The sequence below is a fragment of the Anabrus simplex genome, chromosome 2 (assembly GCF_040414725.1).
Source record: "Anabrus simplex isolate iqAnaSimp1 chromosome 2, ASM4041472v1, whole genome shotgun sequence".
In the NCBI taxonomy this organism is placed as follows: domain Eukaryota; kingdom Metazoa; phylum Arthropoda; class Insecta; order Orthoptera; family Tettigoniidae; genus Anabrus; species Anabrus simplex.
The window spans coordinates 58,911,556-58,938,326 of NC_090266.1; the positions used below are offsets into that span (position 1 = coordinate 58,911,556).

Below are 26,771 nucleotides of genomic sequence, written 5' to 3' on the forward strand. Positions count from 1 at the left end.
ATCTTTTGGTGTAGGTTTGTCGATGACATGTTCGTCATAACAGATGAACGGTTCACTGATGGCAACACCATACTTGATCAAATCAACAAACTGGACCAGAATATAAAATTCACCGTGGAGACTGAGATAGATTGCACTCTTAATTAGTTATACAAATCAGTCACCATTTATGACAACCACCTAACATATAATATCTTTGGGAAGCTTACTAGCATGGCTAACACCATAAAAAAGAACTGCACGAACGTTGAGGCGCATAGAAAAGTGGCCTATTACAGCATGATAAATAGGTTATTCAACATTCCTCTATCAGATGAAAACCTGATTGAAGGACTTGACACAATTCATCAAATAGTCAACACAACAGATACTCTAAAGAGTCAATAAATAAGATCATTCAGAAAATTAAGCATTGACCTAAAACTAAATTAACCAAAGAAACCAATTCCAAGAAAGATTATGCAACCTTCACATTCAATAATACTAGCATACACCATATAACCAACATACTTCGTATTTGAAAGACGTAACTTAAACATAGCTTTTAAAACCCCTAACAACAATTCAGCAATAATTTACACCACCAACTCGAACAATAAGAACACTAAGTACAACCAGTCAGGTGCCTATAGATTGGAATGTATGAATTGTGAAAATAGCTATGTAGGACAAATTGGCCGAAGTTTTAACACCTGCTATTCAGAACATGTTATTGCTGTCAAGTATAATAGGTTTTCTTCCTTTGGACAACATATAGCAGATTCTGGACATAAATTTTCCAACATTGAAAGAGACATGGCTATTCTAAAAATAGCCCCCAAAGGCACTTTACAAATATTACTGAGGATTTCTATATACATATGGACCAATACTTTAATCCAAATCACAACTTAAATGAACTAACGGATAAACCAAATGTCCTTTATGATACAATTACTCCATTACTCACAAGCCATTACCTAAGGAATAAATGACAAAAACACTCAACTAGTCCCGTACAAGACACGTCACCGCCCACCCAAATCACCAGCCCTATCCCCTCCCTCACTCCTCACTCCTCCCTCGACTACTTACAGTGCTAACCCTCGCCGTACGAGGAGCAGTGTACGCGCTTTCAGCAGGGCAGCAGCATCTAGCCTTCCCAACTGAGTGAGTAAACTAACACACACAGCTCCCACTTTGCATCACACAAAAACAGACATTCTCTCATATGCAATCTTTTCTTTATTCCATTTAGATTCTACAACTACTATCCCATAGATGATTCCACCTACTCCAAATGTACAATAAACAACAAGAAAACTTTTACTAAAAGAACACAACATCAATCTCCACAAGCAAATTTGATGATTAGTCAGTGCCACCTTAACTCAGTTTGACTTTAAGAATGCCCTGCCAGCACAAAAAACAACATACCTCAACACCATATTTGACAAGCCTACACCTCACCGAAAGAAGTATCACTCCAGATATGAAGTGTTCAACTAGCAACACGCCAGGACTTTTAATTGTATCTTAACTATGAAGAAGATAGAACTACAACATGTGTAATGGGCGCTGTAAGGGACCTACGGACACAATTCAAATTTTATTGATTTTAACTTGTCATTAATGTTCTTCATTATGTTTTTATTCACATTTTAAACTAAGTAATGTCCAATGATTTGTACATGTTGTTTTATCTCATGTTCTTAATGCAGCTTAGGATGGTCAATACAGATCGAAACCGGTACGGCAGGTAGTGTATTTTTAAGGATAAATACATTGTTCTTTTAATAAGCAGTATTGATTAGGTGGAATTATCCCCGATTTGCAATCATGAAATTTATCAGTATGGACATGAAAATAATAAACTATAACACTACCTTTTCGTTGGAAATCGCCCAGCACATACCTTGATGCTTTCCATTGTATCCTTTCCAGTTCTGGCACCAAGTAATCCTGGTATGGGTCCCATACAGTGGAACCATACTTGGTGTCTTGCCAAAGACTTATATGCCCTCTCATTTATATCTTAACTACTACCTTTGCACGGTCAGAATACAACGGCCCAACCCCTAGTTACCCTCATAACCATATGAAGAGATCTGTAACCTTACTTTACAACCTCGTTGATGTTATTTCTTCGAAGATCGCTTCTTGTATTAACACAGGTACTTAACAGTGATCCCTATCAGATACATTCATGCCGTCAACACAGTAATTAGAAGTGAAACTTGGTGAAACTTGCAACCGGACTTTTCATCCCGTTTACCATCATACCATTGTCTGCTGTCCAGCTCACACCAATTTTGAGGTGTTTTTGCAATCTCTCACAATTCTGTAACTTAGTTAATATATATACAGTATAAAATCATCTGCAGAAAGCCTTACCTGTGATTCCAGTTCTTTACTCATATCATTAATATACATAAGAAAACATAAAGGTCCAATATTACTGCCTTGCGGGACCGACATCTGAATCGTTGCAGGATCTGATAATGCTTCACCTACTCTAATTCTCCAACTTCATTTTCTAGAAATGTAGTCTTCCATTCAACCACTCTTTTGTGTAGTCCAATAGCCCTGATTTTTGTGAGCAGTCTCCCATGATCTCCCCTATCAAAAGCCTTGGATAGGTCAATAGTGATACAGTCCATTTGACCTGAATCTAAAATATCTGCTATATCTTCCTGGAGTCCCATAAGTTGAGCCTCACTGGAGTATCCTTCCTGAAATCTGAACAGCCTTCTATCAAACCAGTTAGTAGTTTTGTAAACACATCTGATATAATCAGAAAGAATACTTTCTCAGAGCTTACATTCAACACATGTCAAGCTGACTGGCCTGTAATTGTAAGTTTTATGTTTATTCCCCTTTTTCCATGTACACGTTGCCTACTAAACCAACTCTCCATTCATGGTATAACTCCTTCATACAATCAGTAATCACAGGAGAAAATAAGATCTTTAACAAAATAGAGGGAATCGTCTTTTGGACTCATTACATAGATGATGTTTTTACAATAATTGACTAGAAAGTCTCTAGTGGTGAAACAATTCTCAATCTTTTGAACCAAATAGATCCTTCTATAAAATTTATGTTCGAATCAGAAGTTGACAAATTACTGAATTTTCCAGGTTTAACTGTCTCTAGGACTAATGAGAAACTTGCCTATAACATCTACAGAAAACTCGCACAGACAGATATTACCATAAGATGGGATTCTTTTCACCCTGAAGCTCTAGCAACTTCCTTCAGTTTGATCCATAGAGCATTCAGTGTCCCTTTATCGGCTAGCAACTTAAAGATGGAAATGAATACAGTCTATAGTCTGGCTATAAAAATGGTTTTAATACATCATTCATTGACAAAATTGTTAATAAAATCAGAAATAAGCCTGTGACTACTCTTGCTAGAGAACCAAAGATGGAAAAAAGTGATAACTGCATCATATTTACCTATAATACTGATAATTTAACAAATCACAAATCTTTTTAGAAGACAGGACTTTAATATAGCATTTAAGACCGTCAACAATAATTCCACTTTGTTTTTTAATCATCATAAAATCAGCACTAGATCAAATTTCTCGAATTGAGGTGTCCATACATTGACTGGCACCCATCACCCAACTAGTTATGTTGAGCAGATGGGATGCAGTTTCTTTATTTATTACTTAGAGCATGTTAACTGCAAAGAAATGTGGTAGATTCTCAGCCATGGGTAGTCACATGTCTGACAATAATCATTCATTCTCCGATATTGAACAGGATCTTTCTATCCTAAAGATTATTATTACTTTTTTTTTTTTTTGCTAGTGGCTTTACGTCGTGCCGACACAGATATGTCTTATGGCGACGATGGGATAGGAAAGGCCTAGGAGTTGGAAGGAAACGGCCATGGCCTTAATTAAGGTACAGCCCCAGCTTTTGCATAGTGTGAAAATGGGAAACCACGGAAAACCATCTTCAGGGCTGCCAACAGTGGGGTTCGAACCCATTATCTCCCGATTACTAGATACTGGCCGCACTTAAGTGACTGCAGCTATCGAGCTTGGTCTAAAGATTATTAATAAAGACACACTCTTTAACATATATGAAAACATTTTTATTAACGTTGACCAAAGAAGTAACCCTAACAACAACCAAAATAAAATCATAACAAAAACTATTTTTCAGAATACAAACAATTCTAACGCTTCTAATTCTTCCACTTCCCCCTACTTGACTCTCCCTACTACCACTTCCCCCACCTCCGCTCTCGAACATGCTGTTTTTATTTAGCATACAATCAAGAGCAGTCCCACACAAGACCGTACATAAGCTAGCGGATCGAGAGAGGGAGAAAAACGGGGCGGAGAATTAAGTACTCAGATGCCTTAAAAACGTAATTTACCTTAGAATTTGTACGTCTCGTACTTTTTTTCTTTTTAGAATATTTCACATACCGTCAATATATGGACCACACGATTTGTCCAGTCACATAACCAGCATATTGGGAAATTCCACCTAGGAAAAACAAGCCCTGTTCAACCAGATACATACAGTATGCACTCAAGCATCCATAAACTTGACACGCCATTAACCTAATCAGGATATTATTTCTACTTTTAGAACATTGTGATCTTCACATTGATTTTTTATTTTTTTATATTTTTTTTATTTTCGAGAGTCAAAACTTAATTGAACTTTTATTATCTAGTAATTTGTTCCTGTGACACAAAATATTTTAACAACATGAACGTTTTTTTAAAACTGTGTCCACATATGATAGACTGAGTCATTTTGACTCTTAAAAATTTATGGACTAGTCATTGCTTTAGTGTCACCAAGAATATCATGTGTCTTTTATTATAATTCAGTTTAGGCTGAAGATGTCTCCCATGGAAGAGATGAAACATGCCCATTTTTATAATACAATGGAAAGTAATAATATTGTATAGTATTGTAAAGGTGGAGTTACCCGATCATTATGACCTACTGTCTTGTCTTGTTGAGGTTGACAATATGGATTAATTATGAAATTTATTTCTTGTGGTAACCTCATAAATATGATTACCCCAATGAAGGTCATTCCTTATATTAACTCGTAGGTACTTACAGTGTTCCCCATGAAGTACTGTCCCCTCATCAACATGTCCGGCTCCATGGCTAAGTGGTTAGCATGGTGGCCTTTGGTCACAGGGGTCCCGGGTTCGATTCCCGGTAGGGTCGGGAAATGTAACCATCCTTGGTTAATTTGTCTGGCACGGAGGCTGGGTGTATATGCCGTCTTCAACATCAATTCATCCTCATCACGTCGCGCAGGTCGCCTACGGGAGTCAAATGAAAAGACCTGCACCTGGCGAGCCGAACATATCCTCGGACACACCCGGCACTAAAAATGCCATACGCCATTTCATTTTACCTCATCAACATAATAATTAAAACTGAGAAGTTTCTCCTCTTGGTGAAACTTACAACTTGACCTTTCATCTCATTTGCATTCATACCATTGTCTGCTGTCCATCTCACAACATTGTTTAAGTTCCCCTGCTGTCATTCCAAACCTCCAGCTCATTTACTACTCTATACAGTATAACATCATCCACAAATAGCCTTATCTGTGAGTCCAGATCTTTACTCATATCATTTATATATATATAAGAAAACAAAGGTCCAATAATAGTGCCCTGCGGGGAACCCCGTCTTAATCATTACAGTATCAGATAACACTTCACCTACTCTAATTCTCTGAGTTTTATTTTCTGGAAATGTAGCCACCCATTCAACCACTCTAGCCCTCATTTTCGTCAGTTATCTCCCAGGATCTACCCTATCAAAAGCCTTGGAAAGGTCAATCGCAGTACAGTCCATTTAATCTCCTAAATCTAAATTATCTGCTATATCTTGCTAGAATCCTACAAGTTGAGCTTCACTGGAATAATCTTTCCTAAGCCTGAACTGCCTTCTATCAAACCAGTTAGTAATTTTGCAAACTTGTCCAATATAATCAGAAAGAATGTTTTCCCAGAGCTTACAAACAACACATGCCAAGCTGACAGGCCCTAACAGCAATGCCAAGATCGGATTTCGAAGGAGACCATAAAGTAGTGGTAGCCAAATTAAGACATGGTAAAATAACAAAGTTAATAGAAAAAAGGGAAAGAAAAATAAAAGAATGGAAGTTAAAAATGAAAGAAATAAGGGAGAAGTTTCAAGAGGATCTGAAGAAAGAAATTCCCAAAGATGACTTGAACAGTGTGGAAGAGGAATGGACATGTTTCCGAAATGGATTTGTAAAGTGTACAGAAAACACGTGTAGAAGACTATCAGGGAGGAAAAAAGAAAAGGAGACTCCTTGGTGAAACAGCAGGGTAAAGAAAGCAGTTAAAGAGAAACAAATGGCTTGGAGGAAGTGGTTAGGCAGCAATAGTACAGAGAATTGGCAGAAATATAAAGAAGCCAAAAAGGTATGTAAGAAAATAGTACAAGAAGAGAATCAGAAGAGCTGTGAAAGTTTCACAGAAACTTTACAGGAAGATATAAAGGGTTTGCTGAAGAATAGTTTACAAAATAGGGAAGATACAAAATTTGTAAAAACTGAAACAGGGCAGATATTGACGCAGAGATGGCATACTAAAAAGATGGGAGGAATACTTCTCATAATTGCTAAATATTAAGTACAGTGAACAGGTAGATAAGAAGGAGCAAGAAGAAACAATGGGGAAAGAAGAAGAACAAGAAAAGGTGATATTGATGTTAGAAATAGAGGAAGCTGTACAAAAGATGAAGAGCAGTAAAGTAGCAGGAGTGGATGAGGTAACTACGGAAATGATGAAAACAGCAGGACCAATAGGGCTACAGTGGCTATATAGATTATTTAGAGTAATCTGGAGGAAGAAAGAGATCCCAAAAGAGTGGGGAAAGGGTTTAATTATCCCGATATTTAAAAAAAGGTGATAAAAAGGAATGCAATAACTACAGAGGATCACCTTTATTGCCTATGTAGCTAAGATATTTGAGAGAGTGTTGGAAGGAAGACTGAGGAGGAAGTTTGAAGGAGAAATGAAGAAGAACAGTATGGTTTTAGGAAAGATAGATCAACGTTTGACCTGATCTTTACATTAAGACACATGATGAAGAAAAGATGGCAGTTTGGAAAAGATATAGTGATGACATTTATTGACATTGAGAAGGCTTATGACAGTGTGCCCAGACAGTTGGTATGGGACACATTAAGGAAAAAACAAGTTAACAGAGTGGAAGTGCAAATGATAAAAGCTGTATACAAAAATTGTGTTGGTAATGTGAAGACTAGTATAGGAAAAACAAAGTGGTTTAAAGTTGGAACTGGTCTCCGACAGGGAAGTATACTATCCCCCATACTATTGATCATAGTCATGGATGAAATTCATAAAAACATTAAACGGAGATTGGAAAGATAGGCAACAAAAGCCATGTTGTTTGCAGATGGTATAGTGATATCGAGTGAGGATGAAACGGAAGTGCAAAAACAAGTAGATGTATGGAATCAAGAGAAAGAAAAATTTGGGATGAAAGTAAGCACAGAGAAAAGTAAAACAATAGTGATGACAAGGGGAAGGAAGGAAGGAAGGAAGGAAAGAAGGAAGGAAGGAAGAAAGGAAGGAAGGGGAAAGGGTAAAATTCTGGAAATGGTTAAAAGTTTCAAGTACTTGGGAAGTGTGATCACAGAAGATGGAAAGATAACCAAGGATATTGAGAAAAGAATACAACAAGCAAACAGCTTCTACCAGAGTGTAAGGAATATTTTGTGGAACCAAGATGTCCCGAAGAAATGTAAGATAGTATTATATTCAACCTATTATGAACCCATACTAACCTATGCAGCTGGATCGTGGACTAAAACAAAACAAGAGGAGAGTAGAATACAGGCAGTGGAGATGTAATTCCTCAGAGGCATCGAGGACAAGACTAGAAAGAATAGGATTAGAAATGAAGAGATAAGGAAAAGGCCAGGAATCTTGAAACTTCAAGACAGGAGAGAATCAGCAAATGGGCATATGATGAGAACGGGAAAAGAGAGAGTGCCAAAAAAAGCTTTTTCAGAGAAGTTAACAGGAAAGAGACCACGAGGAAGACAAATTCAGTGTGGGAGTGCATAGAGAAGAGGGGAGGAAAACCAGAAGATGTACTTAAAAAAAAACGATAGGAGTGGTTGAGAGACAGGCAGTGATGGAGGTCATTTATTCACAACCCAACCCGGGAAGCTGAAAACGGGAAATGATGATGATGATGATGATGATGATGTTTGTCACCCTTTCCCTTGTACAGTGGTGATACTATTGCTACTCTCCATTCATTTGGTCTCGCTCCTTCATGCAAACAGTAATCGAAAAAGTATTTCAGATACGGCACTATATCCCAACCTATAGCCTTTAATGTATCCCCAGAAATCTTATCAATCCCAGCCTCCTTTCTAGCTTTCAACTGTTGTATCTTTTTTATAAATGTCTATATTATCATAGGCAGAATTCAGAATTTGGCCAGTTTAAAGAAAAAGGACCTAATAATTTTTTTTAAATCAATCCATTTAAGTGGCAAATAGAGAAGTTTAACTCTTCCAAGGACTAATATCCCACCCGCCTACCTGCTGTGAAGCAAGTCGCCTTAAAAAAAAAAAAGGGCAAAGAAATATACAATGACTCGATGGGACCCTTTACTGGTATAACACCTGCCATTAGGGAAGAAGAAAATATGAATTTCTATAAAAACTTTCCCCACTAGTAAAAGTTAGTGAACTTCTTAAATAACTGTCAATGGAATTTATATCCTACTAACTCCTTTGATATTACTACAGTGACCTTTTATTGCTTTTTGTGGTTGCAATAATTATTCTGTTTTGAAAATTACATTTATTATTTTCCCAATGACTTTTCTTATTTTTTATTTACAGAAACAATTATTCTGTGAGATAAAACAAGTTAAATATTTTAAAAATTGTACAGTTGTAAGTTACATAGAATACTTCCCTTTTTTGAGATGTATTCTTGTATCTGCTTTAAAATACGAGGGAGAGGAAATAAAAAGAGAATTTGAATTTTGAAGCACATTACATTTAACCCTTAATTAGTCACTCACGGAGATTTCCTCCGGGCCGATTACATTTTGCACGGTACTGAACTTCCCAGTTGAACTGTGGGTCTCCCCATCCCTATACCTTTCTCCTTGTTCATTTGGACTAGTCCTGTCAGTATTTTGGCGCGATCATGCATCCTGTGTGCAAGTGTGGATCATTGTTTTGACGAGTGACATTAAGTAAATTACCTTATATTTTAGTCCATAATTTTTTATTTTGGAGGTTGATGACCTTGTTGTTTTGTTCATCTAAACTTATTTTAGAAAAATATTATTTCATAATTCATATGATGTGATTGCTGTAGGTAATGGCGAGTCTCACAAATTTAATATCATAAGATCATTCTACATAGTTAAGGTCTACAGTATTCTGCTTTTAGATCAAACAAACTGTGTAAAAATAACCCACAATTACTTAAAAGGGTTTCTTTTAATTATACTGAAGAATACTGCAAACGAACATGCCAAAACAACATCTCAAAGGACGAAAATGACGCGCATTTTTAACCTCGGAGGTTACCTCCGTGCGCGACTAGTTACGTAATAATTTTCGCGCGACTAGACAAGGTTTAATGCCCATATCTTTTAGTATCTTAGGCTAAAATTTAATTACAGCAGATTGCTTACATATGAAGTTACAACATGAAATGTAAGTATGCTTTTTTTTCAATTGCTCTCTTGAAAAGTAACCATTTTTCTGTTGTGTCACTATGTCCACCTTTCAACTTTTTGCAAAAACTTCTTTACTGTAATCTGTAATTGTGTATCATGCAGATGATGCAACCTTCAAGTTACAAATACAATACTAATTTCTTAAAATCCAGAGTTCCTTTGAAGTTTAGCAATAATGTTCTCAACAGATTAGTAAGTGCTAGAATGTTGTGTAAAACCATAGTGATACAAAAATAGTAATTTTACACTAAGAAATACTGAGTGAGTTGGTTGCAAGCTTTGGGTCACGTAGCTGTTAGGTTGCAATTTGGAGACAATCTGTTGCACCCCACTATTAACAGGCCTGAAGATCATCTCTTTCTGTACTTTCTATTAGAACAGTTGACCATTATAAACATGTGGAAGTGCTCCATTTGTTTTCTCTACCACTATCACATTCTGGTAACACCAGAATTATATGTATGTTTTCTCTGTTTAGGCCCTGGATCTCCAAACCATTTCTCATCTGATACTGATTCTGTTGAGAAAAAGAGTTTTAGTAGTAAAGAAAACTTACTTCATTTGATGGATTTTGTACGTGACCATACGAGTGGCTCTCTTCAAAACCAACTTGCTGATTTTTCAAAGATGATCAACAGTGCTGATATTGAGAGTGCCCGAGGTAAGTTCTGCTTCTGCCATGTTGTAAAGAAGGCTTGGATATTAAAGGAAATTGATAGCTTACAGGATTCAGTACTAGAAGTAGCAGTGGTGTACATTACAACAGTAATGTACTCAAGAATTGTTTTTCAGAAATCTATGCGTATGAGAAATCTCCAAATCCTCTTAGTCCCTCACATATTATGTATTTGAATAGATCAAGTTATGATTCAGTTCATACCAGTTAATAGCTGTGGCATATTTGGAAACAGGTGTTAACATAGGCATTTAAAAAAGCAAAAGCAGTGCTTCAGATGTTTTTTTTTAAAATTTTCTTCTTCTTCATCATTTTCAAAAAGTTCTTGAGTGTAACATTGCTAAGAGTGTATCATGCAGATCAAGCAACTTTCAAGTTCACAAATATGCTGCTAATTTCTCAGAATCTAGAGTTCCTTTGACGTTTTGCAACAACGTCCTCAACAGGTTAGTAAGTCCGAAATATTGTGTAAGACCATACTGATACAAAAAATAATCATTTTAAATTCTAAAATGCTGATCAAGTTGTATGCTAGGTTAGGGTCGCGTACCTGTTAGGTTACATTTCAGAGACTATCAATTGAACACCACTGTTAGCAGCCCTGAAGATGATTTTTGGTGGTTTCCCATTTTCAGACCAGGCAAATGCAGGGGCTGTATCTTATTTAAGTTCATGGCGATTTCTTTCCCAACCCTAGCTCTTTCCCATTCTTTCATTGCAAAAAGCATTCCACTTGGTAGAGCAATGATAAGCTCTGGCAAAAATAGGTAAGAAATTTGATAATCTTTCTTAAACTATGTTTTTGGAAGAAATTGGCCTGTAATTATCCACATCAGTGTAACGATCATTTTCATCTATGTACTTTAACCTCTTTCAAACATTCTGGCAAATCCTTCCTAAAAAAATAAAATCAAATCAAATGACCTCAGCTACAATGTGCAGCCATTTGGATTTGATACCATTTAGGCTACCTGCATGTTAATTTCAATGCTCCAGTTTACCTTAACATATAGATGCCAGAATCTCTGTTGGATGACGTATGACTGAAGTTTAATTAATCTTGTTGGGTAAACATGAAATATGTCACAAGATCTTTCCCATGCTGATATTAAGTGATGTGGAGTGCAGAAGTGCCTTTCCTTCAACCTTTCAAAATCCATCTACCTCTCCCAGCTCTGAGCAAAGGATTTTGGAATCAGGAGGCTGATGCTCTACCACTGATCAACAGATCCTTTCTGAAGATTATAAGATGATACTTATTCTAGTATGCAACAGTCTGTGTCTGATTTTCTTCCTCTTCTCCTGTTTGGTCTCACTTGGCCCAAGGAGTGCTATGCCCTTCCTTATGAATTTCATAAAGAGGGAAATCCATCTCAGTTTCAATTATTGTGTTGATGGGGCAGAAATTCCTCATGGGGATCACTGTAAGTACCTAGGTGTTAACACATTACGGACCAGGTGCTCATCACACTACCCAACCCCTGGGGCCAGCCATTTTCTTTGTAACTTATTGCTACATAATCAAAATGAGTTTAGCTTCAATAACTTTGTACTGATCATGGTGAAATTTACTGGAGGCCTTTGGTAAGAGTCCTAATAATGTTTCCTGGTGTGGTATCTGCTCAAATCTATTTCTGCTCATTGTTTTTGAGTATATGAGGGGATCATTTGAACAGTAATCTCTCCAATATGAATTATTTTACCTACCCCATCAGTATAAACAAAGCATAACATTTTCACATCTCACTACCAGTTACATCAGTCCACTTCAAGCTCTTAGAGGATATTTTGTGTTATGATGCAGTTTGCTGATGATACAAGTTTGTCTGCTCGACAACAAGTTCAAATAAATCATCACAACAAATAAGCCCTACTACATAGTCAATGTTTTGTAGTTCATCAAGTCTTACCGTTATGCCAAGAACTCCTTGGAAATCCTCTAAAGTCAGTGAATTATTATTTTCTACCCATTCATCAGAAGAAATAGACATATCACTTCCATTTACACTCACAGCATCACTTTCAGCCTCGTTCTCGACTGCCACTACTTCACGTTATTTTGGAGGGCGTACATCATTATCACCCGAGACATTTTTGTCAGAATAGCTTTCAACATCAAACTCACAATCGTCAACATCACTGGGCAATCTGAATACTTATCTGCATATAATTCATTAAAAATATTGTCTGCGCCATCTTACCCACCAAATGGCTCCTTGAACGGTGTAAACATGAGGTCGGAAAACTTAGTAAATAAATCGTAAAACAGAAGAAGAACATAAAGCAGAGCTAGCATGGAATAAACAAAAGCTTCAACAGCGAGATTCTAGTAACCTTGACCGCCAGGTACTTTCAGAAGTTCTGACAGATGTCACCAAACGTATGAGTCATGTGAAGACGAGTTAACTCGTCTCCCGTCTGCAACACTCGGCTAGCCAAACACGAGTAAACTTGTCTCCTGTCCACAATGTGTTAACCCATTAGCCCCAGAAAAACGTTTATTATTTATTTTGTTGATATTTTCATTAATTTATGATGGTTGAGAAAATACCACAATCTTTTCAAACGAGAATTTATTTTACAAGGTATTAGATGATACCATGGGGTATCACTGGATGGTTACACTACTACCATTGTACAGGGTACAATCAAGTGTTAATATTGTTCCAACCGATTTCTTCATATTGAAGAACTGACAAGGGCATTTTTAGTGTCTTCATTAGCTTCCCAGTACATTCTCTTTGAAGGCGAAAGATTGTACCCACTTAGAATCAAAATAGCAATGAAGCATTGCAGTTCTGGCATGGTTATTTCAGCGTTGGTTTAATTTTGGCATTGTGCATAACGCTTACTTTCTTCAGCAAAGCATTCTAGTGTTTCAAAAAAAACAATTCAAATAAATCAACACAGGGCATATTTGAAAGATGGTGTGTAGTAGGGAGGAGGGGAGGGAGGGAATATCAGTCCGTTCATAAATAGTTGGGCTAGTTAATCTTTGTAGAATCCACTCAGGAGATTCTTTTGGGGTTGTTGCTGTTGTTGATTATCTCAATAGGTAGCATATATGGTGAGAATCTACTGGAGGAAATTCCAGGGGTTCATAATCTATTCCAATATGTTTGTTGTTTCTGTTGTTTGCTAAGCATGTATCAGCTGCAGCGTGCAACTGCCATCCAGTTAGATTATAAACCATTCCTCCCTCATCTTCATTGGCTGAATTTTCATCTGTGTGAAAATTACCATGCGGTGGTTCAATAAATATATCTTCAGTGCGATGCCCTAAATCATTGTCTGCTTCTAAAATATATCCATTACTTCTGATAAGGAATAATAAACGATAATAAACAAATATGTAACCAAATACCTTTAGCACATATGTAGTCTTTGAGTGAACAATATATAAAATCAGGTGTAATATCAAAAAAGTTACTTGATCAATGGCTTGATATCGTTAACGCCCAGTGATAGTGTATGCTATCATGCACTTAGGGGCTTGCTGTACTGTCCCAATTAAAATAGTTGAAATTCAAATGTTACACGAGGTTTCTTTGATTCGTTATTAACATTATAATATATCGATTAGGAAGAAATAATAGGTAATATGGACAATATTATGTATCGAACGTCCATGATTTTCACTCCTGACAATTACAGCTGAATTCACGCGACTGTTCCGGCCAACAAACCACTCGAGAGTGAAGGAAGCTTCCTCAGGTGCATGCGTCACTTCAAACTGAAGAACATATAAAACCTCAATTAAACCCTTCCTGCAACTCAAGGTAGTACAAACTCAGTTAAATATCCAATACTCTGATACCGTATGGTATCAGTGGGTGCTAATGGGAAAGATCTTCTTTGGGGTAATCACATAAACAGCATTGTAAATAAATGTTACAGATCTCTTTATATGGTTATGAGGGTATTTAGAGGTTGTAGGAAGGATATAAAGGATAGGGGCTGTAAGCCTCTGGTAAGACCCCAACTAGAGTATGGTTCCGGTGTATGGGACTCTCACCAGGATTACTTGATTCGAGAACTGGAAACAATCAAAAGAAAAGCAGCTCTGTTTGTTCTGGGTGGTTTCCGACAAAAGAGTAGAATTACCAAAATGTTGCAAAGTTTGAGCTGCGAAGACCTGGAAGAAAGGAGATGAGCTGCTCAACTAACCGGTTTGCTCTGAGCTGTCAGTCAAGAGATGGGATGGAATGACAGTAGTTGACGAATAAGTTTGAGTGGTGTGTTTAAAAGTAGGAAAGATCACAATGTGAAGATAAAATTGGACTTCAAGGAGACAAATTGTGACGAATATTTATTTATAGCAAGAGGAGATGATGATGATGATGGTGGTGGTGGTGGTGGTGGTGGTGGTGGTGGTGGTGATGATGATGATGATGATAATGATAATGATAATGATAATAATAATAATAATAATAATAATAATAATAATAATAATAATAATAATAATAATATGTTTTATTTATCCTGGCAAAGTTAGGGATGTACTCCCTTTCTTACACTTAACCAGTCTTAACCTAGAACACTTAATAATAACTACTGATGACAATGATAATATGAACAATAATAACAGTAATAGCATTAACAAAAGTAACCACACTTAAAAAAAAAGATCATATCATCTATATAATATAAATCGTATCTAGAGTACATTAAGAATATAATTATGAATAATGAGTACTATAACTACTACTTAAGAAAAAGTTTAGAAAATATATACATTTCTACAGTACACCGAAATATCGCCTTCAATTGAGAGGTGAAGAGAAGGATTAGTAAGAAGGAGAAGAAGAAGACCTGTGAAAGGAAGAGGCAAATAATGATGGAGAGGCGGTAGGAGGAGGTGTTTTCAGGTCATAATTTAATGATTCATGCATGTTTACCTAGTATTTCGACACAGGCATGTTTAAAAGCTAAGCTGCTGGACATGCTTCTGACGTCCACTGGTAAGAGTTTCCATTGTTGGGCTGCGGTAACGGTGAATGATTTTGTGTAGATTGCTGTTCTGTGTACAGGAAGGGATAAACACATGGTGCTGCAGGATCGGGTATTTTTGTTATGGTCTGTGGAGGGGAGCTTCATGCGATCCCCGAGATAAGCTGGTTGAGAACTTTTAAGAATAGTATGCAAGAAACAAAGAGTATGAAGTGTGCATCGTTCTTGCAGGCACAGCCACCCGAGCCGCATGTAAGACAGTGTGAAATGGTCAGCGTAACGAAGTCCACAGATAAATCTTACACAAGCATTCTGAGCACACTGTAATTTCCTTCCCCAGTCTACTCCTAGGTTGTTACAAACTATATCGCAATAATCAAAATGAGGTAATGCGAGTGATTCAACAAGAATTTTCTTTAGTTTAAAAGGGAAAGTGAATTTGAATTTACTGAGCGTAGCGTTCCGTATATTTTTCTACACACAAATATAGTTTGGGCAGACCAGGACAGATGTTCATCAAATATTATACCAAGATTTCTTACATTTTGGCTATACTGTATGGGAGTACCACTTATGGACAACTGTGGTATTGCTGTTCGATTGCTTTTGCAAGTAAGGATTGGAATAAGTGCAGATCAGTGGTGATTGATTTGCTCGGTCGGTGTAAGAAAAACAAGTGTCCAAGGATTGGAAAAAAGGGGTTTATAAAACCAATATTCAAGAAAGGAGAGAGGAAGATGTGCCATATCTATCAAGGAATAACCATCCTTTCCCATGATGTCAAGATATGGGAAAGAATAATTAGAGAAAAGGTGGAAAGTCAGTTACAAGAGCAACAGTTTGGATTGAGTAGTGGAAGGTCAACAGCAGAACCCATTTTCATTCTGAGACAGATCATGGAAAAGAGCTGGGAATATGGAAAGGATTTAGTAAGGACTCTTATAGACTTAGAAAAAGGCATACAACAGCATCTCCTGATCCAAAGTTTGGGAGAGCCTGACACAGGAGCTTTGCCTAATAACAGTGATAAAAGCAATATATTTTTATTTTTTATTATTATTATTATTACAACTTCCCCCATGCGGAGGCTGCCACAAGGACAAAGTATGTCGACTACACAGTATTTTGTCTTCTAAGTTACTGTTGACTTTGCTAGTGGGCCTGGTAGAAAAATCACCATGAGGCTCAGGAATAAATTTGCAATACGATTCTTCAGATGTTATATAGATGATTACTGAGTACGGTCACTGAACCTCGTATTGCGGCGATAGCAATGTCGTGAAGTCGTGTCCAGCTGAGACCGAGAGAATCCCATTGCTGTACAATAAATTTAGGGATTGTGCCTCGAGCTTCGATCATGAGTCCACGGACGGAAATATTGTCTAGGTGATATTTATCTTTATAGTAGTTTACAGTTGGCTGGTAAATTGACTTCTTTTCGGCGTCCACCTCTTCGGCCTGGCCAACGTGCGACTCGAAGCGTATCGTGGGATCTAAGATTAGTCCTTGCTTGCTAGCTGGTTGAAGGGCTATCATGTCGATACGCCTGTTACTACTCCCACCCGTAGCTAGGCCAGAGACCTCTTCGTGCACCGTGAAACCATGATCTCTCAGCGAGGTCGCAATCATGTGTCGTATTGTATGATGGCGGGAATTTCTCAATACCTCCCCATAAGGGCAGGCTCCCAGGACATGGGCAAGAGTTTCATGCTCTCTGTGGCATCGCCGACAGAGGGTGTTGTCCTGGGACCTTCCTGGCACGGAGCGAACGGCACACACATTCGCTGTCATCTTGATGGCCTCTCTCCATTCCGCACAGGATAAGCCTTGGTGATCTCTTATCCATTTGTTCCCTGGCGTGTATTCCTGAAAGAGTCCAACGCCCTAATAACTTTGTCCATGACTGAACTTCTCTGTCTTGTAGTATCTGTCGGACCTTCCTTACGTTGGGAAGATGGCTATTTTTGGACATAACTCAATCATTCATTTCTATGCCTAGATCTTGCAAAACTGTTTCAACTGTGTGAAGACAACGGTGGGTGGAACATAATGGTTTGGAATTAACAATGAGTTAAAACAAGGAAGTGTATTGTCTCCTTTACTATTCATATTGGTGATGGATGACGTCATAGAGGCAGCAAGGAAGATCATAGAAAGGAATGAATATAATGATATTTGCAGATGATGCTGTGATCTGGGGAGAAGTTGAGCAGGAGGTACAATAACAGCTGAATGTACTGAATAGAAGGACTGAACAATAGGGACTGGGATCAACATGGAGAAAAGCAAGACAATGGTGATGAGTAGAGGAAGTAAAGGAAAAGGAGCTATCAAACTTAGAGACAAGGAACTAGAAATAGTAGAACACTTCAAATATTTGGGAAGTTTATTTTATTTCGTATGGCAGAAGGATACAAGTTTTGCAAACAATGATTTAAAAAATTGTTTACAGCTATGTATATATTTGAGTAGTCTTAAAACATACAGAATGAGACTTAGATCACATGATGTAGTAGTGTCAGAGTTGAATGTCCAACATGCTTAACAATTTTACAGCTTCTTCAGTGGCCTCATGGATGTCCGGCATTGTTCCGTTGAACTTCCTGAGCGGGCAATCCATAACAATATGTTGGAGAGTCTGGGGCATATTGGCACAGTCACAGTAAGGGTTCTCATTTACCTTCCACTTATGCCTCCAGTATTGACATCTGTCATGTTGGGTTCTTATTCAGTTTTATAATGTTCAGATTTTTCTGGGTAGGTTGAAACCAGGAGGACGGTTAACTGGATCCAGTATTATACCTAGTTTGTCTGATTTGAAGAGAACCACATATTATGCCATGTTTGATTCACGTTAAATCTTCTTGGATCAGTCTCTCACCTAGTACCCATGAAGGTTTCCTTCATTTCAACCTGAAGCTTTGATGTGAGCAGTCCTGATGTATTGGCGGAGAGAATTTTCACGGCATTTAAGCCATTCTTTCTTCAGTGCCATTTATCTTCTAAGATGAGGGGGAGGAATGTTAGAAAGTACTGGTAGCCATTCCATAGGTTTAGACTGGATGGTCCCTGATATAGTCCTCATTGTGTCATTCAGTTGAGTGTCGATTTTCTTTGTGCGAGGCCAGGCTGAGTGGCTCAGACGTTTGAAGCGCTGGTCTTCTGACCCTATTGTGGCAGGTTCGACCCTGGCACAGTCTTGTGGTATTTGAAGGTGCTCAGATATGACTGCCTCGTGTCGGTAGATTTACTGGTACGTAAAAGAACTCTTGCGGGACTAAATTCCGACACCTCGGCGTCTCCAAAAACCGTAAAAGTAGTTAGTGGGACGTACAGCCAGTAACATTATTATCTTTATGTGAGCACTATTAAGCCATACTGGACTGCAGTATTCAGCTGTTGAGTAATCTAAAGCAAGAGCTGTTGTTCTTAAGGTAGATGCTGTTATTCAATTTTATGATGTTCAGATTTTTCTGGATAGGTTGAAACCAGGAGGACGGTTAACTGGATCCAGGATTAAGCCTAGTTTGTCTGGGTTTGAAGAGAACCACATATTGCGCAATGTTTGATTCATGTTAAATTCTTCTTGGATCAGTCTCTCACCTAGTACCCATGAAGGTTTCCTTCATTCCTGTTCCTGAGAGTTTGTGTTGGATGTTATGAGTTTTGACATCTGAAGATGTTCTGTTGAGATGTTCTCTATAAGTCAATGATCGATCCGATACAACGCCTAGATATTTTAGATGAGGATTAAGAGGAGGTGGACGACATTACAGGATAAAAGTGACATAAAAATAGGTAAGAATTGAATTAGAATATGTTACTCAGTTTTTGCAATCATAATCACCATCATCATCATTTTACAGTTCCAGTTTCTTGGGTACTGCTTCAATTTTTGCAATATAAATGAAAAACTCTCAGAACAGGTAAATTTGTACTTTTTCTTAATTGTTAGCATCCTAAAAGTTTTCAATGTTAGGAGAAAATAGTGTTACTCTATATTTTTTAAATATAATACAATTTAATTTTTAGTATGCATCCCAAATTTCAGGTACACTTTTCTAAGTAATGGCTGTATTTCAGGAAGTAGAATTTCAGAATCATGCCTAATAGGCTTGGTGTGTGATAATAGACTTCAGTTAGAACAAAAACTATACTTGCTTTTAATTTTCAGATTTTATTGTACATTTCTGATCATGAAAATGGAAAAAAAAAAAGAAAAAAAAATTCCAAAAATGAGCCCTGTGGGTCACTAAGGCATAAAGTTTTTTTTTTTTTAAGTCTATCTTACAGATGACAGTACACATAAATAGATTGTTTAATTTCAGCTGTGTATATTTAATAGTTCCTTAGTAAAGTGTGCCTGTTTTTGAAGACTTTCGTGTGGAGCGTGGCATTGTATGGAAGTGAAACATGGACGATAACTGGCTCAGAAAGAAAGAGAATAGAAGCTTTTGAAATGTGGTGTTACAGAAGAATGCTGAAGGTGAGATGGATAGATCGAATCACGAATGAAGAGATACTGAATCGAATTGGTGAGAGGAGATCGATTTGGCTCAATTTGACGAGAAGAAGAGATAGAATGATAGGACACATCTTAAGACACCCAGGACTTGTTCAGTTGGTTTTTGAAGGAAGTGTAGGGGGTAAGAACGGTATTGGTAGACCAAGGTATGAATATGACAAGCAGATTAGAGCAGATGTAGGATGCAATAGTTACGTAGAAATGAAAAGGTTAGCACAGGATAGGGTGGCAAGGAGAGCTGCATCAAACCAGTCTATGGACTGATGACTCAAACAACAACAGCATTGAATAACTCTGTTTCCTAGTAATATTAAAAACTTTTAGGATGCTAACTGTTAAGAAAAAGTATAAATTTGCCTGTTCTGAGAGTTTTTAATTTATATTGCAAAAATTGAGTAAGATATTCTAGTAAAATGAAAAATGTTAAAGGTCCACCTTTTCAATACAATGAATGTTTATTGATGTGAGTATATGTCACATAACGTTTAAAGAAGATTTGTACTAGTTCCGACGCTCATTGCGCATCATCATCAGCCAACGAATCAATTGAGCAAAATACAGCTTATCAAATAGCAATATATAACACATGATAGCACCTGCAAGAAAAATGTTAAACTATGACTAGTTAAAATATAAAACACATGACAGCAAATACAAAGACTAATGTTAAAAGTTAAATTGTAACAGTTAAAACAATGAATGAAAACCAGAGAAGGTAACACAATGGTTAAGGTATGATACACGAGAAAATAGTCCAGCTTGAGGTTTGTAGAACATAAGGTGTATCTATATACATCACTTGAATGCAACTAATAAGGCAAATTTTAAATGTAACGTTAAAATTATGAGGATATGGTGTGTATGACCATCTAAAACACATGACAGCACCTATGAAGTCACTGTTAGATTATAACCAGTTGAAATGATGAGGTGCGTCTGACCGTAAAATATAAAATTTTTGAGAAGGTATCCCAGTTGTTGAGTCTTGATAAACAAGAGAAAAGTCCAGCCTGAGGTGCATACATCATAAGGTAACGTGTTATCAGTGGGAAGAATAAACCTTGTTCTCTGCATCCACCCGCCCTTTGCTCTGACATTGCTAGGAATCCGCCAACTTTTTATCATGCAACCTGGGTGTTGCAAGCTTTTGGTTAAAACAGTATAGTGGGTGATCGACTGCGCATATTATCATGGGACCTGTTGTATATTATTGTATACTATTGCTCATGACACCAAAAACAGAACTTTACAGAAATATAACACATAAAAATCCCTTTGAAATCTTAAATTTTTCATTACCTTATCTCACCTCGGAAGTTCTTTAGTGTGTGTTATGGCCTTAATTATACGGCACGAGCCTAACATTTGCCTGATTTGAAATAAGGAAATAATAGGAAACCAATACGACATGAGCCTAACATTTTCCTGATTTGGAAATAAGGAATTAATGGGAAACAAATCACGAGTAAGTGAATGAAGGGATTCGAACCTATATCCCAAATACGAACTTACTGCCGTATGTCTCTCTCGGTGTATTATTATTATTATTATTATTATTATTATTATTATTATTATTATTATTATTATTAAGATTCAGTCTGAGGATCAGTGGTAAAGTGTTCGCATCCAGGTACCAAGATCGTAGGTTCAAATCCGGCAGTCGCAATCGGATCTTGAGGGGCGGGAGAAAGTTCATTCGGCATTCCATGTCGTACAATATAACAACGCGAAAGATCTCTGGTGATATATTTCGTTTTCATTCATGCACACTAATAACTTCTTCCTCACTAACACTGCTGAAATCGGAGCCTAAAACATCAAATATGCTTTGAATTTCGCTATTACTGAGCATTTCGTGCGAGCAAGCAACTTCCTTCTCAGTCAGCCATCTTGTCAACAACAGAATACAGATTTCTCGATGGATATTTTAATCAATTCTCTTTGCCAAAGTTGCATACCAGAGCACTCTGGTGACACTTTGAGACACCAAGAACAGATTTCAATTAGAAATGTTTCTGGAAAATGCCAACAGATGTCACAAATGTCTCCAATATGCGACCTTGCATCCCGGCGTACCAGTCCGCTTGTGGAGTCCTGGACCAGGCGCTCGAGCGCGTACCAGTCCGCTTACGGGTGCATAGGGGTTAAGTTGCGGTAATTAACAGGCATAATTCAGGTGGTTTCGTAGCCAACAATGTGGTTGTGTGAAGATAATAATTTGAATCAACGTTACTGTACCGGGCGGTACACCTCCACACCGCTAATTTAAAATTTTGCGCCAGTTGAAACTCCTCTGCTGGAGAAAGTCTGAACTTTATTTAAGGTGTTAATTTTCAAGTTTCTCAGAAGATGTCACTACTTGGAAATTTTGAAGTTTCTGAACTGGGTCGTTTTCGATGTATTTTTGTTTTACCTGTAGTAAGAAGTGTGAACTTTCTCTTCTAGAGGACACTACTGAAGAACTACAATGGTGCACCCTAGTGTGAAGTGAAAGAACTATGCTTTTGGAGAAATTTTGAATTCATAAGTTTGTTCTTTGTTAAATTTCTTTCAGTCATTGTTTAAGTTGGCAATATTAACCCTTTCTTCCCCCTTGTTTTGAATTTAGCCAATCCCGAATTTCTTGAATTAATTTTCCACCAATTATGTGTTTCTTCTTCATATAGTGTAGGGGTTTTCTTGGTTTGCCAATAAAGTTTTTGTGGGAGGGTGTTCTCATTCCCCAAACGCCTCGAACTTTCCGCGAGAGTATATAAACTGCTGATTTTAGGGTCTCCGGGCCACTTCAGTACCATCTTTCAGTGTGTAAAGTACATAGCAGGGGGCGGGTAGCGCCTCTTTCTTCGGGCAGCAGTTCAACAACAAGGTAATGGCCGTTTAATAACTTCTTTTCTTGCTAGCTCAGCAGTTTAACTCTCGGGGCGGGTCCGAAGCGTTTCCACCATGTAACTTTCCCTAAAATGTAAAGACACTTTGTATTTATTCTATCTTTTAAACTACATATTGGGATAGAGAGTGCTTAACCCTCTCGAGCTCCCACTCATATTGTTCTGAGGTGAACTTATTTTTCTCAACCGATTCTTCCGTAACAGTAATGTAAATTGTTTCTTTCTTAAGTCACCTCTTTAGTATGGGATTAGCCCTTGCATTAGCGGCCTAGTGCCAGATTAGGTTTTTAAACAAGTGTATTAGGAGTGCAGATCGCCTCCTCTCAAGTGGTTATTTTAGAGGTCATGTAATTAACCTTTTTCTTACTTAATAGGCCTCAGTAGGTTGGGTATTTTACCCCTGTATCTATGTCCTTAGAGGACAACTTGAAGGTGGAGTTTGGTGTGGCCTTTAATAGGCTTAATGTTGAGAGCGAGTGGCTCTTTCTTGAAAATTGAGTGTTGTATGCCTCGAGGAGGCTTTACTGTGTAATTGGGAGCAAGTGCTCCTGGGCATGATTGGGGTCTTCTGCCCCTTTGTTGAATTTCTGTATATCGTAAGATTGGGCTAATTGTTCATGTATTGTGGGTTTGGCTCTCGGAACCCATCCTGTAACTCTGTAATTGTACATTCTCGAATAATGGCTTTGCTACTCTGTACCTGCCATGCTTGTTATTTCTTAATTTTGAAAAGAAAATATAACCTTGTTAAATTTTAAATTAACTTTAATTTCGTAGCCTGAGACCCGTTCACTCCCGCACCTTCTTTCACCTCTAACTACCACGGAAATCTCCGTAACAAGTGGTAGCAGAGCGTGGTTGAATGGGTCTCAATTTAGCCCCTTTTGACGGCTAAACATTGCTTTGATCCGAACTCTAACAATTTTCTCAGTTGCTGGAATTTTTGATTTTTTCTGTTTCAAAATTGTTCTGTCATCATGCCCGGCCCTCGCGATGTTCTCCATCTTAACTATTTGCGCAAGGAGGAGTTGATCTATGAATTGACTATTAGAAATGTGCAATCTGGAGGCACGGTTGCGGTAGACACAAACAAGCTTAGAGAGTCCCTTGATTTGCCCATTTCCATCCCCACTTTGGGAGAGAAAGAAATTGACGACTCTCTTTCCACGATCATCGAGAATATTACTGGGCTACCATCTGTAGTTAGTTTTTTTGACGAAAATGATCCTTCTGCTAATCAAATTAAGCGTGTGCAAGCCAGGCTATTTCATTTTTCAAATAGAGTTAACGATCTGTTGTCTCTAAAGTTGAATGACGTTCAGAGGAAGGAAGCTAGTACGGTGCTTGAAAATATTTCTGAATTATCTAGTAAGGTCACTCAATTGTTAACTGGGGAAGTTCCTCCCAAAACTGATCAACCCGCTACGGTGAATGTAGGTAGCGAGGAAGAGCCTCCTAAGGGAGAAGTCAATAGGAAAACCGTTGGAGCTCAAACTATCTCTGCCCCATTGGACAACGAGTCTGAACGCCATATGTCGTTGAATAATGTACGTTCTGAACTAACTTCTTTGCCACTGAAACCTTTACCTACTATGTCACCTGGGTTCAGCAGCTTGCCTCATCCATTAGCAATGTTGCTCAGAGGGATCTCTAAGTTTTCTGTTAATACCACCAGTGAAGTTATTTCATTCTTAAGGTTTTTAGTTGAATTTCAAGATCATGCCCTTGTTTTTTCTCTTTCTCCGTGTCAAATTTTACAGATAATTTATCCTTATGCAATTGGTATTCTCTCAGATAAAATAGTAAGAGCCATTGCCGAACAGTCATCTATTAAAGATTTTCATGCACATCTGCTTGCAAATTTTATTCCTGCTCGCGCGAGGTCATCTCTGATTCAGAAGTACCATTATCGGGTACAGCGCTTGGATGAAAACTTGGCAGATTTCATCCAAGATATTAAATTCTATACTAGGGTGTTTGCTCTTCACTTCCCTGAGGATCAGATTGTACAAGCTATTGTGGAAGGCATTTCACCATCCTATAGGTCATATTTGTGTTTCGCGGCGTGCCCGCAAACTTTCTCTGAACTTGAAGCATTGGCCGTCTCAGCAGAAGGAGTTAGATACGCCGATTCCTTGTGTGTCGCGAAAGAACCCCCTCCTTCGTTTAGTAATACTCGGCCTCCACCTCGCCGACCAGTCACACCCCGTAAATGTTATGCTTGCGGGTCGCCTGACCATCTTCGCAATAAATGTCCATTGGTCAAAACTAGTAGGGCAAATAATGTAGCTGGTTCATCACAAGGCTGTTTTAAATGTGGGGCTTTCTCACATATCGCCAAAAATTGCCCAAATTCAAATAGCACCCCCTCCTGCTCAACCTCTGGTGCAAATTCCACCAATGCCAATAATACAAAATGACTAGTGGCTTCGGCTGAGTCGACTAATCCCTCTTCCCGAGGCTCAGCCCCTGGTAAACAGGTCGAAAATTCAGGGAACGTTCAATCTGCAAATCCATCTTTTGAATGCCCCAAAGAGTGTCTTAGGATTGCGGCGGATACCCCCGCACCTGTTCCTTTTCTTAAAATTGAATTAAATAATGAGCCTATAACAGCTCTATTAGATTCAGGCAGTGTTTGTTCTATTATTTCGGCTGAATGGTATGCTAAATTGAAATCTGTTTGTAAACTTCCTGACTATTATTCCTCTTCGATCCAATATGTTTCGGCTAATTCATCTCCATTAGAAATTCTAGGTTCTTTACGGGTCAAAATTCGTATTTTTAAATTTACATGGAAAATCAAATTGTTTGTGGCCAAGCACTTGTCTTGCCCCATTATATAGGGAGCTGACTTCATTTCTCACACTGGTCTTGTGCTTGATCTTCAGAGTAGGTCGTGCACTTTCAAATTTGCTTCCAATTGTAAAATCCCATTATTGAAATGTAATTCTGCATCATGTTTATCTATTTCGCCTACCCAGGATGAGATGTTGTTAGACCTTAGACATCTACCTGAGGAGCAGGCCGATAGTATTCGTAAGTTGTGTCAGTCGTTTCCAGAGGTGTTTTCAAATTTGCTTCCAATTGTAAAATCCCATTATTGAAATGTAATTCTGCATCATGTTTATCTATTTCGCCTACCCAGGATGAGATGTTGTTAGACCTTAGACATCTACCTGAGGAGCAGGCCGATAGTATTCGTAAGTTGTGTCAGTCGTTTCCAGAGGTGTTCTCTGATACTCTTGGTGTTACTGACCTTATCGAATACAAAATTGAGGTCACGGATTCGATTCCTGTCCGTTTTCCACCATATAGGCTGTCTCCACCTAAAATGAAGGCTCTGAAAGAAATTATCGATCAGATGTTGAAGGATGGTATTATTAGGCCCTCTAAGTCGGCGTATTCTTCGCCTATTTTTCTAGTCCCGAAACCCCAAGGGGGCTTCAGGCCTGTCATTGATTATAGGGCTCTCAATCGGAAGGTGGTGTTACAATCTGTGCCCCTTCCTGACCTTCATTCTTGTTTTTCATGGTTTCGTAAGGCCAAGTTCTTTACTATCTTGGACTTGAATCAGGCCTATAATCAAATTCCCCTAGCGGAAGAGTCTAAACATCTTACAGCGTTTGCCACGGATTGGAATTTGTATGAATACAACCGTGTGCCTTTCGGGCTCCCCACGGGAGCAGCTGTACTCACTAGGCTACTAGATAGGGTCTTCTCCGACATCAAATTTGAGTACTTGTATCACTACTTGGATGATGTCGTCGTATTTTCGGAGACCTTTGAAGAACATCTAGATCATCTGCGAGAAGTTCTCAATCGCCTTCGTAAGGCTGGGTTAACTGTCAAGTTGTCCAAGGTTGCCTTTGCTAAGCCCTCTATGTCATTCCTAGGGCATATTGTGTCACCTGATGGTGTTGCCGTCGATCATTCTAGAACACAGGCCATCCGTAATTTTAAACCTCCCAAGGACATTAAAG

The 26,771-nt window shown here is 38.1% G+C and overlaps 1 protein-coding gene across 1 annotated transcript in view; it reads left to right on the plus strand.

The window, feature by feature from the left end:
• The window catches only part of Sptz (Spastizin), a 713,541-nt gene that overhangs the window by 396,314 nt on the left and 290,456 nt on the right, over positions 1-26,771 (plus strand). Inside the window, exon 20 of the mRNA XM_067139843.2 lies at positions 10,231-10,413. Coding sequence (XP_066995944.2) covers positions 10,231-10,413 — 183 coding nt within the window. The remainder of the gene's footprint in view (positions 1-10,230; positions 10,414-26,771) is intronic.